Source organism: Dromiciops gliroides, chromosome 4, assembly GCF_019393635.1.
Source record: "Dromiciops gliroides isolate mDroGli1 chromosome 4, mDroGli1.pri, whole genome shotgun sequence".
Classification (NCBI taxonomy): domain Eukaryota; kingdom Metazoa; phylum Chordata; class Mammalia; order Microbiotheria; family Microbiotheriidae; genus Dromiciops; species Dromiciops gliroides.
Genome location: NC_057864.1, coordinates 447,118,819 through 447,132,294, shown reverse-complemented (window position 1 = coordinate 447,132,294; position 13,476 = coordinate 447,118,819). Strand labels below are relative to the sequence as shown.

At 37.6% G+C, this 13,476-nt stretch overlaps 1 protein-coding gene across 1 annotated transcript in view; it reads left to right on the top strand.

Moving 5' to 3' along the window:
• SPAG17 (sperm associated antigen 17) overlaps window positions 1–13,476 on the top strand; it is a 265,493-nt gene that overhangs the window by 130,585 nt on the left and 121,432 nt on the right. The window contains exons 14-15 of the mRNA XM_044004478.1: window positions 5,783–6,022; window positions 6,969–7,226. Of these exons, the coding sequence (XP_043860413.1) occupies window positions 5,783–6,022; window positions 6,969–7,226 (498 nt within the window). The remainder of the gene's footprint in view (window positions 1–5,782; window positions 6,023–6,968; window positions 7,227–13,476) is intronic.

The following is a 13,476-nucleotide window of genomic DNA, read 5'->3' as shown; positions in this document are numbered from 1 at the left end:
TCTGAATGATTCAGTGAATTTTTCTTGATTGTCATAAAAAAATATGAATATCAAGCAACCGCTACGTTGACGGTACTATCTATGCTAAGCCCAAACGTGACTTAGAATATAGACAGATCATTGTTGATGCCCTCAATGAACTTATCATATAGGTTTTAATGAAAATCAATAAATTATTGTAAATCACGAATATGTTCTAGCTTTTTAAAAGTTAAAAATCCTTATTAGTCAATATTGCCAACTGCAAATTATGTTTTTGTTGCCTTCCATAGATTTTTTTTTTGTTAGTTTTTTTTTTTTAGTGAGGCAATTGGGGTTAAGTGACTTGCCCAGGGTCACACAGCTAGTAAGTGTTAAGTGTCTGAGGCCGGATTTGAACTCAGGTACTCCTGACTCCAGGGCTGGTGCTCTATCCACTGCGCCACCTAGCTGCCCCCTTCCATAGATGTATTAATCACAATGTGATTAATGCTACAGGGGATAGATAAAACACAGTCACTACCCTCACATTCTGGGCACTTCCCTCTATGAGAGTAAGCTCCTAGAAGACATGCATTGTTTTTCATTTAGTTTTTTTATTCCTAATGATAATACTTTTTTACTTTTCTTTTTCTTTCTTCCTTTTCTTTGTTCTTTGTTTTCTTTTCTTTTTCTTTGTTTTCTTTTTCTTTTTTTGTCCCCATCTATGATTTCATTAACATAGGAAGTACCCAGTGAAGAAACTTCCTCTAAAATGTAGTTTGGCACGTCCATTGAAGCTTGTAGTTTTTAAGAATGGCTTCAGGAACTGAGAGGTTAAAGGAGTTAAATGAGTTGCTGAGGTCACCCCATCAGTCACAGGTGAGACCTTAACCTCAGTTTTTTCTCTATTCAGTCAGGTTCTCTAACCACTAAACTGAGCTGCCTAACTGATTAAGTACTGAAGGCATTTGATGTTTGTTAAATTGAATTGAAATAGTCCCTATGTGGCAAGAGATTCCTCACAGCAGCCAGCCATTAACAAGAGAATGAACTAAGCTAGACTGGTACTAAGAGACAGGCATATAGTCCCTTATCAGACCCATACTTGAAGCCCCTTTTCACTTGATAGTACCTATAAGATCTTGTGCTCAACAGGACTAGGCTTTGAGAACCCAGGATTGCTACCTCACCACAAAATAGTCCTACTCTGTAAGTCTTTAATAGCATCCTAGCACAGAATTTCAGAATTTCAAAAGCGCCATCTCCTCCAACCCATACTGGGCAAAAAAGAAATCTCTTAGAATTGTGCCAACCAAGGTAGCTATTGAACCTTTGCTTAAGTCTTCAAGTGAGGGAAAAATCTATCTGTCTGTTCTGAAGCAGCCCTTTTCACCTTTGGACAGCTGTAATTGTTCAGAAATCTTTCCCTCCATCAAACCTAAATTGGCTTCCTCAAAGTTTCTGCCCATTGCTTCTACCACTGTCACCTAGGGTCAGCAAAACAAACCTTATCTTTTTTACACATGGTACACCTATCCTAGGGAAAACCCATGCCTTCTCTCATTTAAAAAAATCTGATTTATATAATAAATAAATTAAATTTTAACGTTTTATTTTTTTGCAGCTAACTGAAATCCAACCTCAGGATAACTGTGCGACCCTAAGCAAATCACTTAACTTCTATCTGCCTCAGTTTTCTCAACTTTAAAATAGGGAGAATGATATCACTGCCTCCCAGGGTAGATTTGGGGCCCAAATGAGATAATATTTTTAAAGCACTAGTGCCCAGCATCTAGTAGGCATTTTGTAAGTGCTTGTTTCTTTCCTTCTCCTTCACAGGTTACCCCCATTTAGCCTTTGCTAAATCACAACATTTACCATGTCCAACAAGTTATGTGTCTCATTCTGAACTTTGTATCCATCACCATGGATGGGTAGCATCCTTCCTCATCATTCCTCCAAAGTCATTCCACCATGATAGATCTCCCCAATTCTTTCCTCTTATCTTCATAGGAACCAATCTGCTAATCAACTAGCACATATTAAGTTGCTACCATGGACCAGGCACTGTACTAGGTGGTTGGGACACAGAAACATAAACTAAACCATCTTTGCCTTCCAGGATACGTTGTATCACATGGATTCTAGGTCCTTCACCATCTTATAGTATTCTTCCGGGCATTCTCCAGCTCACAGGTACCCTAATGTCCTTCCTAAAAAATGGGGTGCCCAGAAATGGACACAATATTCTACATGTGGTCTAACCAGTTCATAATAGAGTGGCACTATTGCCTTCTTATTCCTTGAAATAATGTGTCTCAATGTAACCCAAGATTACATTCACATTTTTGGCTTCTATCTCATGTGGCTGATTCATGTTGGGTTGATGGCCTATAATCTCTTCTCCCTCTGTCTCCCAATAACATGCCTCCACCATCTTTTATTTGTGAAGTCAATTTTTTCCTCAACTCATGTAAGAATTTAATATGTCTCTTTATTAAATTCTATCAGATTTGTCCTAATATTCTAGCCTATTAAGATTTCTTTGGAATGCTGACGGTCCTGTGGTATGTGAGCTATCTTTCACAGGTTTTGCATCATCTGAAAATCTGATGAGCATGTCATCTATTCCTTTATCTAAGTCACTGGTAACAATATTGAATAGTAAAAAAAAAAAAAAAAAAAAAAAAAAACAAGCACAAATCCCTGGGATCCTTTACTTAGAGACTTCTTTCCAAGGTGAAATTGAACCAGGACAGATGACTCTTTTTTTTTGGGGGGGGGGTGACAATGAAGGTTAAGTGACTTGCCCAAGATCACATAGCTAGTAAGTGTCAAGTGTCTTAGGCCAGGACTGAACTCAGGTCCTCCTGAATCCAGGGCCAATGCTCTATCCACTGCACCACCTAGCTGCCCCAGGACAGATGACTCTTAAGGTGCACTTATTAAACTAATTTTCAGTCCAAATAATTGTACTATCATCTAGCTAACAACTCTCCAACTTTTCTGGAAGAACCACAAAACTTTATCATATGCTTTGTGAATTCTTATGTATTCACTTGATCTAACATTTTGGTAACCATATCAAAAAGAAAATTCTGAAATGACTTGTTCCCAATGAAGTAATTCTTGTTCTTTCTGATCACTTATTTCTTGTGATTTTTTAAATTTTATATTTAGAATTTTATTTTCCCAAATTACATGTAAAATACAAATTTTGACATCAATTTTTTAAAACATTGTGTTCCAAATTCTCTTCTCCCCTCCCTCCCCCCCCAAGAATTCAAGCAATTCAATATAAATTATATATGTGCAGTCACGCAAAACATTTCCACATTAGCTGCGTTGTAAAAAAAAAAACAGAAAAAATTAAAACTTCAGATAAAGGAACTAAAAAAATCATTCTTCAATCTGTATTCAGATATCATCAGTTATCTCTCTATAGATGGATTACATTTTTCATAAGACCTTCAGAGTAGTCTTGGATCATTGCATTGCTAATAATAACCAAGTCATTCACAGCAGATCATCTCACAATATTGCTATTATTTCGTATACAGTACATTTCTCTTTGCATCAGCTCATGCAGGTCCTTATGGGTCTTTCTGATAGCATCCTGCTCATCATTTTTTAAAATAGTAAACAACATTTATATAGTACTTTAAAGAGAGATTTCCTTAAAATAAACGCATGAGGTCTATTTTTGCAACAATAAGAGATAACATTTATATATAGTGCCTTATGCCCAATAAAGAATTTTCTTCACAATAGCCCAACAAAGTAAGTACCATATGTTTTGTCATCATCATCACCAATCAGTTCTCATCATCAATCAATTCTCATTTTCCTCCAATCATCATTAATCAATCAATAATCATCATTTTACATTACTCTTGCCTCACTTATTTCTTTTGCAGATGTTCAGTGATTCCTTAATGATACATTCTAGAAAAAAAGATCTTAAGGATAGCTAGGTGGCACAGTGGATAGAGTGTCTGGAGTCAGGAAGACTCTTCCCCCTCTGTCTTCAAGGTCATTTTCAAACAAAATGGCCCCAGACCTTTCTAGCTGTGTTATCCTGGCAAAGTCATTTAGTACTGTTAGCCCCAGTTCCTCATTAGTAAAATTCACTGGAGAATAAAATGGCAAACCACTCCAGTATCTTTGCCAAGAAAACCCCAAATGGGGTCACAACAAGTCATACACACCTGAAATAACTGAAATGATGATGATAAGAAGAATTGTTTTCCCCAGAAATCAAAGTCAAAATCACTGACTTACGGTTTTCAGATCGTTCTCCTGCCTTTTGACAGGGGGAGAATTGAGATATCCCCTACTGTGCAGTTTTGTGTCACACTTCCCATTTTTCCCTACCTTTTTATTTTTATTTTTATTTTTATTTTTATTTTTATTTTTATTTTTTTAGTGAGGCAATTGGGGTTAAGTGACTTGCCCAGGGTCACACAGCTAGTAAGTGTTAAGTGTCTGAGGCCGGATTTGAACTCAGGTACTCCTGACTCCAGGGCTGGTGCTCTATCCACTGCGCCATCTAGCTGCCCCTCCTACCTTTTTAATCTAACCAGCTCCAGCACATTCTGAGCTTCATCCCACCTGCCCTTCTTTCAGTTTTATCTCATACATTTTTATTCATCTTCTGTTCTCTAACCTTGTTTTCATCCTCTAGACATCTCCTTAAACCCTTGGGTGGATTGGAGAGTTCCCTGTGCATCCACATCAGTTTCTCCTCCCTTTCCTATTTGTTAGATTTGTTTTCCTTTGTATTTTCAGAATTTCATTCTTGAAAATTCCTCACCCCTCCTTAGATAACTTTTTTGGTAAAATTTCAGTTTCTTCTGAAAGGAGAATGATACTAATCAATAAAATAAGAATCACAAGGTTTTAGAGTTAAAAAGAATCTTAGCAATCTTGGGATCCAACCCCTTCATTTTACAGGCCAAAAAAAAAAGGACAGGATGATAGCCTTTAGAGATGACACATTATAATATTTTATTGCTATTCTGTTAACGGCACCTGGGCAGCTTGGGGAAGGGGGATGAAAGAAGGAACAAACACTTTCTAAGTACCTAGTATGTGACAGGCACTGTTTGAAGTGCTTTACAAATATCTAATTTGATCTTCACAACCACTCTGAGAAGTAGGGGTTATCTTCCCTATCTTACAGTTGAGGAAAGTGAAGCAGAGCAAGTTTAAGTGATTTGTTCAGGGTCACACAGCTAGTAAGTATTCAAGGCCATATTTAAGTCTTGCAGACTCTAGGCCCTGTGTGACCTTAGGTAAGTCCTTTCATGTGTATTTGCCTCAGTTTCCCCATTGTATGGATGGGTATAATAATTGTATTTACCTCCCAGGATTTTGTGGAGGATCAAATAATACATATATTTGTAAAGCATTTTGCAAACCTTAATGTGCTATATAAATACTAGCTTTTTGTTGTTGTTGTTGTTGCTGTTGTTATAAGTACCTAGAGTTTATTCATTTGTCAGGTATTTTGAAGGCAAGGCATTGACTAAATACTGATTAATATAGATAGCTTCTCTATGATTAAATATTTGGGGCAGGATTTTTAACATTTACAAACTTTGAAAAAAAATTCCTCCCTTTATTGGTTAAGACCTTGCATTTAAAAGTTGCAGATGCCAATTGGTTGTGCCTTCAAGAAAATCCTGATTACCTTTTGCTCCCTTGACCTTTCCCTCCCAAGGCTAGGGGCTCATACAAATATTTCACTGTCTTCTCCTTTACCTTTGGTTGGTCTATAAAAGTAGCCTTCATTCCCCACATGGCTTTGACTCTGTTACAGAACTCCTGAGCTGGAATGAAGTAGAAAGAGCCTTCAAAGTCTTTACTTTTGAATGCCTGAAATTAACTGAAGTAGATGATTTTGGAAAACTGAAACCTTCCAGAACTGATGCTGGGTCCGATTCTGAAGTCTTCTATATCCCATGGGACAATCCTGCTAGATTTGCTAAACAGATAAGACAGCAACACCTTATGAAAAGGAGTACAGAGGAAAAAGTGACTACACCAACTTCTGTATCAGGTAACATTTCATCAAAAGAATGAAAAGTATTCTTGAGTTTTATTGTTGCTATTTTCCCCCAATGTTTGATGTCATGAGCATCAATGCATTTAACCCAGAGTCAAGACATTTGAGTTTGAATCTTTCCCTTTGCTAAATATCATGGATGTGGTATCTCTGACCCTTAATCTCTTCACCTGCAAAATGAGAGAAATAACATTTGTCTTCTATTATCTCTGATTTTTATTGAGATAGCACTTTAAGATGTACAAAGTGCATTGTATACATGATTTCACTTGATCCTCACAACAACACTTATGAAGTAGGTGCAGGAGTGTGCTTTAACACTGTGATTAACAACTGAATCTCAAAACAACAATAATAACACAAGGACATATTTTTCAGTTTTAGTTGCATCCTTAATATTTTCCCCTTGGGGCAGCTAGGTGGCGCAGTGGATGGAGCACCAGCCCTGGAGTCAGGAGTACCTGAGTTCAAATCCAGCCTCGGACACTTAACACTTGCTAGCTGTGTGACCCTGGGCAAGTCACTTAACCCCAATTGCCTCACTAAAAAAAAAAAAATTTCCCCTCATTTTCTTAAGTGTAAACAACCAACAAAACAATCAATCAAAACCTGATTCATAGCATTTATGATTTCAGGGGTGTAAATGTTCACACTGTAAATTTAACCATTGGCTCTTGGGTCAGTGTCCCTCCAGGTAGATGCCATTTATTATCCCCACTTTGCAGATGAGAGAATTGAATCTCCCAGAAGTGGAGTGATTTGCCCATAGTAGCAAAGTTAGCAAGGAACTGAGGTGAGATTTGAAGCCAGCTATTCCTTATGCTTAATCTACATTCCACTCTGCCTTAAGAAAGGCATTTTTGTAAACATTGAAAGAGCATATAAATGTCAACTGTTATGTCTCATGATTCATATTTCTATTGGATAAAATCACCTCCAGAAAAAAAATTGAAGTTTCCTGAAGAAGACCAGCTGAAAAGTGGGAAAGATGAAAGTAAGAGATTAGCAATGGATGTGGCAGACCAGAAGCAACAAGAGGAAATTAAGAAGTCATCATTCCTCTCTCCAACCCAAAAGCAAACCAATACAAACACTGTGAAAACAACTGATGAAAACAAGAATGAGTCTCAGCCTGAAAATAAACAACCATTAGAGCAGGAGTCTGGCATCAAACAGCCATTGAAATCAAAATCCATAGGTAAATAAAAGGGGGACACAAGGGAAACTTCATAAAAATAATTAAGAAAGCCATAGGGATGCCCTCATGTTTAGAACTAGTTTCATGAGTTGTCAAACCTTAAGTCTTGGGCAAAACTTCAGAGGTTTTCAATTCCCAACCCCTCCTAAAGCATGAGCCCAATTCCTGACACATGATAAAGGTAGGACCCTCATCTATCCTTTTCTTGGGTAATTCCAGTGATGGAGAACACAGTAGCTAAAAAGGCAAACCACACCATTTTCAGAAAGCTCTTCATAAGTGCATTCTTATATTGAGACAAAAATCTCCCTTGCCATGACTTCAATCTACTGTTCCTAGTTCTCCCACCTGGTTTCAAGCAGAGTAAATATAATTCCACTTACACCTGACTGTTTTCAAATGTTGAAAGAATGAAGATCCCATCCACCCCTATGTCTTCGCATGGGTACCAGTCAAAGAAATGGGTTTAAATCCTTTCTCTGCCACCTACTAGGCATACAACCTTGGTTTCACTCTGAGCTTTAATTTCCTCATCTATGAATTGGAGATAATATTTACCCTGCCAGTTTTATAGAGCAATGAAGGGGATCCTAAACTGGAAAATATCATGCTAATATGAGCTATTATCTTTATTTTGAATCCCTTCTCTAGCACTAATGCTCTCCTAAATGTAAGAGAATTGTTGCAATAACGCATCGACGTAAACCATTATTTTTATTGAAATTATAAAACTAAGATGTTCATTGGAAACAGACATTGTCATTAAGAGAACAAGCATTTGGGGCAGCTAGGTGGCACAGTGGATAAAGCACCGGCCCTGGATTCAGGAGGACCTGAGTTCAAATCTGACCTCAGACACTTGACACTTACTAGCTGTGTGACCCTGGGCAAGTCACTTAATCCTCATTGCCCCACAAAAAAAAATACTTAGGGGTATTTCCTTAGAGCAGTAAAGACCCAATTTGCCTTCCTATAGTTTCTCCATCTGTGTAAAGACTTCAGTGCAATTAGAGCAATAGCCTTGAGATACTTTAAGATACTCAGCTGTCACTGGACAATTCAACTGTGTTTAATGTGTTATACTTACTAAGGTAGAAAAGTAGAATAATACACATTAGGATGATTTTCAATAGCAAAAACTATTAGTTCAAACAAACAAACAAAAAGCTTCCTGGTTAAGAGTGCATGAACTAGAACATTCAATTAGACAGAACACCTCATTCTTTAAGCTATATAATTGATAAGGTCTTCCTTCCCTGTGGCAATAGCAATGGGAAAATCCATCTACTGGAAAAACTTCTGGCTAATAGAGAGGTGAAGTCAAGCTCTGGTTATTCAAAGCTTTCTCATGGTGTGTTGTGTTCTACTAAATGTGCAGCTCCATTTGTTCCCTGGAGGTCACATTTTGAACCAGGGTTTTTGTCTCCTCCTTTCTTTCAGGTCCAAACACCTTACTTAGTTCTGAAAAACAGTAACTGTCCCCAAGTGTTATAGAAAAGGGCATCTACAAAGACATGGGATGTGGATGCTCTTGAGTGGTGGAGGTCAATAAGAACTGAACAGCTTTTTTGTCTTTGATTATCTTCAGAAGATGATTTTGAATGCTTGTTCATTCATTCATAGATTTAGAGCTAAAAGGAATATTAGAGGCCATGTAGCCCCACACTTTCATTTTACAGATGAGAAAATGGAAACCAAGTGAGTTTAATTGGTTTAGCCAAGGTCATACAGGTAATTTAGCCTCAGAGGTTGGATCTAAACCCAAATTGTCTGGCTACAGAGCCAGTGATCTTTCTGAACATTCATAAATATGCTCTTGACAGAAACACTTAGTTGGCACTCATAATTTACATTATATTCTCCTTGGGAGGTTGATGGTTAAATCTCATGCAAACATAAGACATTTTTCAAGATTTCTGAGTGGGCATTTTGTGTTTCCATTCAATTCTACATTGTTCCTCTCATGATGGAATGTCTTCTGGTGATCCAGGTCAGGTCTAGGATTCATCCTTTTGATAGTGATCATCTTCTTTTGGGGGGGGGGGAGAAATGGGGGGTTAAGTGACTTGCCCAGGGTCACACAGTTTGTAAGTATCAAGTATCTGAGTCAGGATTTGAACTCAGGTCCTCCTGAATCCCCAGCCAGTGCTTTATCTACTGCACCACCTAGGTGCCTCAGTGATCACCTTCTTCAAAAGCAGTAGTTCCCAGGGACTCTTCTCCTTGCCTCCAAAGGACACACAATCACTAAACCTCTGACTCCCAAAGGGGTCTCCAAGCCTAGACATGTCTATTTCAGGATCTTATTCACTTAAGACCAGTGCAACGATTGGAATGACGCCACCTGCTGGAGACTTACTGTAGAAGAGTTCTGCCCATGAAGCGAAGGTCTTTGAGGGCAAGACCAGGAGTCTTTTCTTTGGTGTCAGGAAGTGACGTGGGCTAGTGGGAGGAGGAAGGAAGAGACTGGCGCTCAGTCTCGCGCTCTTTCCTCTGGACTCTGGCGGAGAAGGGAGCTAGAAATGTGCTCTCCCTTTAATAGATAGGAATCTAGGCCTTTCTCTCTCTCTTTACCAAATTCTTATTCTCCTTAATAAATGCTTAAAAATCTAACTCTTGCTAAAGCTTATAATTTATTGGCGACCACTCATTAGATATTTTAGACAGACTAGCTAGAATTTTAGCCCTTAACACCAGGAAAGAGCAAACATGGAAGAAGTACAGAAGGATCAAGCCACACCCTGCCGTTAGCTGCCATTTAAAAGGTTTTACAACTGCTAGTTTTCTCGGCAGCTGCTAAATCCTCCTTCTTCAAACAACTGTTGCCACCTAGTGGCCGAACCACGTGAATGGGTATCCCCGCAGCAGCAGATTGCCAACCGGTGAGTCCCTTCAGTTGTCAGTGCTGAAGTGCTCATTAATGTGGGTGATTAACCCTGAAGCCACGACTTAGAGATAGCTTGAGGTAATTAAGAGATTTTGAAAATAACAATAGATTTGAGGGTCAGCTCATCCTTTGGGTTTTGCTGTAGCTGTTCAGTGAATAAAAAAAAAAAATGCTTTCATTAACTGTCCATCGTGGATTTTTTTTTTCACCATTCCTAAATTCCATGGACAACTATGGCAGAAATTCTTTCAAAATAATCTTTATTACAAACTTATTAACAATATCGATGAACAGAAGTAAAACAAAATGAGAAATAAATCTCTATGATTAGAATTAATCATATGCACTTTAAGAAAAAATGTTTATTTTGTGTTCCCTTCTGATCATTTTCCTGCCTTTTAAATAAAAGCATATTAAAACAGTTTTAAAGCTGGAAGGGATGTTACAGATTGTGTTGTAGAACCTCTCGTTCTACTGCTGTGAAAACAGAAGCCTAGAGAAGTTAAGTAATTTGCCCAAGGTTACACAAGTTGTGAATAGCAGAGCCAGGTTTTTCCTAGGTCTTCCGACTTTAAATCCAGCATTATTTTCACTGTCCAAAGCTGCCTTCTTAATCAAAATGATCATCAATTGATGGAATTTGGGGACACAGAAACATCATATATGTAATTATATATGTATTGTGTATGTGTGTATATATATATATATACATGTGTGTGTATATACACATTTAACATATGGTAGTGATTATAGTGAGTCTCCATACATATGTATATATGCATGCTATGCATATATATATATATATATATATATATATGTATGTATACATATATGCACATTATATAAATGACTACTTAGTTTAAAACTTCACCAAGATTTTGGGGACACCCAGTATATATACTACTATGTAAAGTATAGACATATAGTACTATACGTGGTAACTCTTTTGCAGTGGTATCTTTGCAAAGTTCTTTCCTCACAACAACCCACCAAAGTAGGTATTATTTGCATTATTACCATCCCCATTTTATGGATGAGAACTAGAAGCTAAGTGATTTGTCCCTGTTCCTGTAACCATTAAATGTCTTAGGTGGGGCATGAACCCAGATCTCCTGACTCCAAGTCCAGCATTCTCTTTGTTATCTTTAAGGTAAAATAGATTAAGAAAGCTGGGTTTTTTTTTCCCTCCAGAGGGATAGGAATGAATTAATTTCTTGGTGTGTGAAAACTACCTATTCACATTGTTAAGAACTTACGCCTCTGAAAGAAGAAATCAGAGAGAAAGAAAAGTTTCTTTCTCATCATCTCATTAAATAATGGGTTCAGAATGGTTTTAGAGTATGCTTTCTTCTGACAAAATTACTAGCACACAATTTTCAGAACATATTTTGTGGAAGATAGAGAATTTTCTTTCCTTTAAATTTTGAGACTCAGGAGGGGAGTATCAAATCTCCTAGAAATCTGGCAAACCATGGAACAGAAGAATTTTTATTCCACAGATTTCATGTCAATTGCTCCAAGGGCTCATGGGATGTTGAGGTCTATTTAAAGTTGTAGCTGGATTGAGGGTTTTTTTTTTCCTTGGGTGGATAGATTTATATATACAACAAACTGAATCTTTCTTTATACCATTGACCCAAGTAAAGATAGACCCTCACCAGCTTAAAAAAAAAATGTTGGAGCTTAGTTAATAAACGTTTAGGGTTGTTATGGTCTCCAGAGAAGAAAAAAAAGTTGACACATGACATTTGTAACCATCAACTCCCTTAGCCCAAATGTGGTCTTCTCTGTTAACAAAAAGAACATTTAATCTTTGTACTTTACGCCCATTAATTCCTTCTTTAGGCTGTTTGCCCCCATCTATATGCCTGCACCATGGTTCTGAGAAAGAAGGGCACCTTCTATCCAGGTTTAACATGAAATATCAACTGGCTATAACTTGTTGTCTCAACTGCTGGATGATAACATGGTGCCAATGGGACCAAAGTCACAAATTTGTTCTTCACCTGAACCAGTTAACTTAGCTGTGTTCTGTGGCCACAGCTCACATACCTCATATGTCTCAGATCTCTTGTAAATGCACAGTCTTTGAGAGAAGAGAAGTTTCCAAAGTACAGGCTAGTGGGCTTAACTTTAATTCTAACAAAATCCTAGGAGGAAGTATCAAATGCACCATGGTGAACATCTCATATAGAAAACAGTGAATACAAATGGGGAGGTTAAGAAATAGACCCAGGCTTTCACTGATATGGAGAACTCCTATAGAGGAGGAAATTCCCTCTGCCAATGCAAAAAGGAAGCTTCTCTTCAACTTATGATCTTAAAGAGATGACCAGGGTCATAAGTGGAACTTTACCTTCACCTTCCTGACTATGAGGCTAGATCTCTACCCACTACACTAGGTAGGTGGCACAACTCTGCTCGGAGGCAGGATGAGCTGAGTTCAAATTTGACCTCTGACACTTAGTCATAGTAGCTGTGTGATCTTGGGCAGGTCATTTAACATCCATCTACCTTAGTTTCCTCAAGTGTAAAATGAGGATAACAAAAGCACCTTCCTCCCAGGGTTGTTGTGAGAATTAAATGAGATATTTGTAAAGCACTTAGCATAGTGCCTGGCACACGAAGGCTCTTGATAAATGCTTGTTTCCTTCCTTCCTTCCTTCATTCCTTCCTTGCTTCCTTCCTTCCTTTCTTCCTTCCTTTCTATATTGTGCTATCTCCCTGACCAAAAGCTAACATGGATTTATCAACAATAGGTTATGCCAGCTCCATTTCCTTTCTTGAGAGGGTAGAGCAGACACTAAATCAGGAGATCAGTGCAGATAGTTTACCTAGATTTTAACAAAGGATTCAACAGTCTTTCATGCTACTCTTGTAGACAACATGGATGAGGAATATTTTGAATGACCAAATAAGTTGATGTCAACATGGAAAGAGTAGTGAAATGCCCTCAGGGATCTATGCTTGGCCCTATGCTGGTTAAGATTTTAATCAATAATTTGGATAAAGAGTTGTATGGCACATTTATTGTATTTACATATGACCCAAATTTGGAAGGGATAGATAACATGCTATATGACAGAGTCAGGATCCCAAAAGATCTTGACAGGATAAAACATTGGGCCACATCTGACAAGATAAAATGTAATGAGAATAAAAGTAAAATCTTACAATTAAATTCAAAACATAAACTTGCTAAGTACATGATGAAAGATTTGCAACTAGACAACAATTTGTCCATAGCTTATTTATAAGGGGGAGATTTTTCAAAACAATAAGCTATTATGTGAAATCAGAAATCTGATATGATGTAGTAATTCAATATGGGATCTGTATTATTTCCAAAGAGCTTAGTAATAT